Source organism: Salvelinus namaycush, chromosome 14, assembly GCF_016432855.1.
Source record: "Salvelinus namaycush isolate Seneca chromosome 14, SaNama_1.0, whole genome shotgun sequence".
NCBI lineage: Eukaryota > Metazoa > Chordata > Actinopteri > Salmoniformes > Salmonidae > Salvelinus > Salvelinus namaycush.
In genome coordinates, this window is record NC_052320.1 from 25,169,383 (window position 1) to 25,173,528 (window position 4,146).

The 4,146-nt window shown below is 38.8% G+C and overlaps 1 protein-coding gene across 1 annotated transcript; it reads right to left on the minus strand.

Moving 5' to 3' along the window:
* Positions 1-426: 426 nt before the first annotated feature.
* Positions 427-3,391, minus strand: LOC120058911 (somatostatin-1B-like). The gene is made up of 2 exons (XM_039007660.1): positions 1,437-3,391; positions 427-901 (listed from the first exon to the last, which is right to left on the minus strand). Exons 1-2 carry the CDS (start codon positions 1,536-1,538, stop codon positions 668-670), a joined length of 336 nt encoding a protein of 111 aa, XP_038863588.1. The 5' UTR covers positions 1,539-3,391; the 3' UTR covers positions 427-667.
* Between the last annotated feature and the right edge of the window lie 755 nt (positions 3,392-4,146).

Consider the following 4,146-nt stretch of genomic DNA (forward strand, 5'->3'; position numbering starts at 1 on the left):
TCTGAATCAGAGAGGTGCGGGGGGCTGCCTTAATCGACATCCACATCTTCGGCGCCCGTGGAACAGTGGGTTAACTGCTTTGCTCCGGCAGAACGACAGATTTTTACCTTGTCAGACCGCTGTGAAATATGTTTTCCATAAGCAAAAATATTTTGTTTTCAGCTGTTTGAAGCTGGTGTACAAAACAGAAAGTTAAATATTCAAAAACTAATCTTAAGAACCGGAAACATAGAAATATCACACATAGAACATATCTACCGCTTCTTCGACTTGCTTTTAATGAGAATGACAGATCTATAACTCACGTTTCTATGGGAATTTGGTCAGTTGCCCAAAAAGTTACATATTGCAGCTTTAGTAAATTAATTCAGAGAGTTCTTCAATAGATTTATTAAATGTAATGTGAACAAAGAAAGAGACTTTTCACCATAAACATGCTTTATTGTTTTTGGATAATCTAAAATAAATAAATACATACATAAATAGAGAAATAAATCATCAATATTTAAAACAGACTGTCAGTGTCTCAAAGGTCATTGAGAGCGCTCTTCAAACTGGGTGGATGATATGTACAGCTCAGGTCTACCACAGTTCATGTTGGGTTTGGGTCAGATTGTGTTGTTTTGCGGGTCAACCGGAGCATACCGGGACTGACTGGATATCACTATTAGCAGGAGGTGAAGGTTTTCCAGAAGAAGTTTTTACAGGGGGCTTTGCGGTCGCGCTGCGGCAGCTGTGATAGCCTGTTGTAGGCGGCCCTCTCCTCCAGTCGAGACTCCAGGGGCTCCTCTAGATCCACAGGAGACACCCCTTCTCCGGGCAGCATGTTGGTGTCCGTCGCTCCGTCTAACAAGCCAGACACCAGCTTGAGAATCAGCTCTTTGCGCTCTTTACTCAATTCCTAATAGAAAGGCAGAAGAGGTGGCAAATCAGTGGTTGAGTATATGTAGAAATATGTAAATATGTCAATGTTAGCTACAAAGAAATGGTATATTTTGTTGACCTAGGTGACCTATTTCTTTATTAAACTGACAAACCAGGTTAGAAATATTTGTTTCACTCAAATAAAAAAGCCATCATTTAATTCGTTATGAGAATTTATAAATGAAATTTCAAACCCATTACTAAAAAGAAATATAAACCATTAAATGTCATTGTACTAATTTATTAAATATCAGTTATTGATAATTGATCACTACAAATGAATTTGTCAAATCAAACACAATTTTATAATGATTGATCAAACGTTTTATAATGATTCTTTTTTTTAACCTTTTTTAATAATTTCTTTAATACATTTGAACACAAATTTATCTGACAACCATAAAGCATAATGAAAATAACAATTGATGATACAAGTAATAGTAAAACATGACAATAAAAATTGTATGAAACATAGTTTTTAATAATAATATAAAATGAAATTCTCTACTCACTCTGTTAAGTAGTGGGCTCCTTTCTTCGACAGGAAGCACGGCGGCTGCTCTAACACTGTATAGAACCCCCATGAGAGACGCTAAAATGACCAGGAGCTGCATGCTGAGAGAGAGAGAGAGAGCAGGGGATGGACGACAGGCAGACACTAAATTAAGAGACAGACAGAGAGAGAGAGAGAGATCTGGAGGGAGCGCACAAAGTGGTGAGAGTTCAGTGGGAGAACAGAGAGTGGTCGAGAAGGTGCACTGGTAGCCTTGGATAGGTTACTGTCTGAACACTAAAGCGATGTTGATTCTTAAGCTCTACCTCCAAAGTCCCCCACTCCTTTATAGCCCTCTCTCCCTGTCTACCACTGACGCAGAAAGTGATGGGTGTATGACGGTGGGGTGGGGGGGTCAGAGGAAAACAAATGGAGTCATTGATCAGTTAACCCCTTGACTAATGGCGAGACGTTTTCACGTCATGTGTCTAAGAATAGTTCTGACATCAATATCAAAATAATACATTGACAGTAATTTTATGTGTATCAAGCCATCTGCAAAAAAGTGATCTCTGGCAGGTGTCATTTCCGGGGGTTTACCAGATCTATGCAGCACGGTACGTGAGGACTTCAGACATTAGACAACCAGCTTGAAAAAGGTTCTTCATCCTGATTCTAGTTTATTAATCCAAATAATATTGTATTTTTTCCTTCAAATGTTTCTATTTAAAAAGATACAATAAAACCAAGGTACAGAGTCAAGGGCATGTATTTTATTCAGGACAAATAAATAAGTGCCTTTGACTCTGTGCCTTGGTTGTACCACTCATTCTATCCACAGATCTATTGTATATTTCTCTGCATACAATTCCTCTCCCTCTGATTTCAACTCCAAAACCTTGAGATTACAATCGAACTGTCTGACGCCTGGTATGCCTTACAGCACTGCGCTGACTACAAAGGGTTTGGCCATCTGTCTTGTTTTCAGATCACCACATGAGAACAAGCTGTGAGCCTGTGAGACACAATAAATGCATCTACTGTCAACGGCATGTCAGATTTGGGCACTTCATTCAACAAAACACAACCGCTTTAACTGGTGTCCCTTTAGCTAATGCACTTGTATCAAACCATACTCTTTAATCCAATTGTGCAATGGCTCCATGTATAATACACGAGAGAGTTTTCACCGGCTCCAATCACTTGACAGGTCGGTTACTCATGAGTAGGAGCCCGCCCTCCTCTGTTTTAATCTTGTGAATAAGGCACTCTAGTGAAATGTGTCTTAAGCCAGACACTCTTGAATTTAAAGTCCAGATATCCAGTTTTCTTCATTTACCAGTTCGTAATTGTAGTTGTTACGAGTCTGTTTCCATGCTCACCCTAAGGATTCATATTCTTATGGAGTTTGTGTTTGGGCTGAGCACACGGATATGAACTAAGGTGGCTCTACTCTCAACTTCTATTCAGACAATATACTTTGTGATTATCAGTGTGGAAGAATATGGAGTCTGATGGCTTAGTTTAGGTAGAAAGCATTAATGTTTTTAAAAGGGCATTCTGGGATTGGTACATCCATTTTTGGACTTCTAACGTAATTATACATAGCCATTGATTCTTGAAGAACATACCTGTTTTATTCCATTGTTTGTAAACAATGTAGCTTATTTTTAACACACACTGCTTCAAAACATGGTTAAAACTATAATTTTTTATATCCTTGCATCCATCCATTCTCCAGCCCCATCCCTCAGCTATTTAGCAAAACAAGTGGTGGGGTGACAGCTATGTTATTTTTCAAATCCTGATTGCCCCTTCAATGCATTGATTGAATTTACATTTTATATTGTTGCCTATAGGCCTAGGCTAAATCAATCTGCCCAGACATACACTACCCTTCAAAATGTTGGGGTCACTTAGAAGTGTCCTTGTTTTTGAAAGAAAGGCCAATTTTTTTTATCCATTAAAATAACAAAACATTTATCAGAAATACAGTGTAGACATTGTTAATGTTGTAAATGACTATTGTAGCTGGAGATAACAGATTTTTAATGGAATATCTACGTAGACGAATAGAGGCCCATTATCAGCAACCATCACTCCTGTGTGCCAATGGCACGTTGTGTTAGCTAATCCAAGTTTATCATTTTTAAAAGACAAATTGATCATTAGAAACCCCTTTTGCAATTATGTTAGCACAGCTGAATACTGTTGTGATGATTTAAAGAAGCAATAAAACTTTAGTTGAGTATCTGGAGCGTCAGCATTTGTGGGTTCGATTACAGGCTCAAAATGGCCAGAAACAAATAACTTTCTTCTGAAACTCGTCAGTCTATTCTTGTTCTGAGAAATTAAGGCTATTCCATGTGAGAAATTGCCAAGAAAATGAAGATCTCATACAACGCTGTGTACTACTCCCTTCACAGAACAGCACAAACGGGCTCTAACCAGAATAGAAAGAGGAGTGGGAGGCCCTGGTGCACAATTGAGCAAGAGGACAAGTACATTAGAGTGTCTAGTTTGAGAAACAGACGCCTCACAAGTCCTCAACTGGCAGCTTCATTAAATAGTACCTGCAAAACACCAGTCTCAACGTCAACAGTGAAGAGGCGACTCTGGGATGCTGGCCTTCTAGGCAGAGTTGCAAAGAAAAAGCCATATCTCAGACTGGCCAATAAATAGAAAATATCTTTGGGCAAAATAACAGACACTGGACAGAGGAAGAAAAA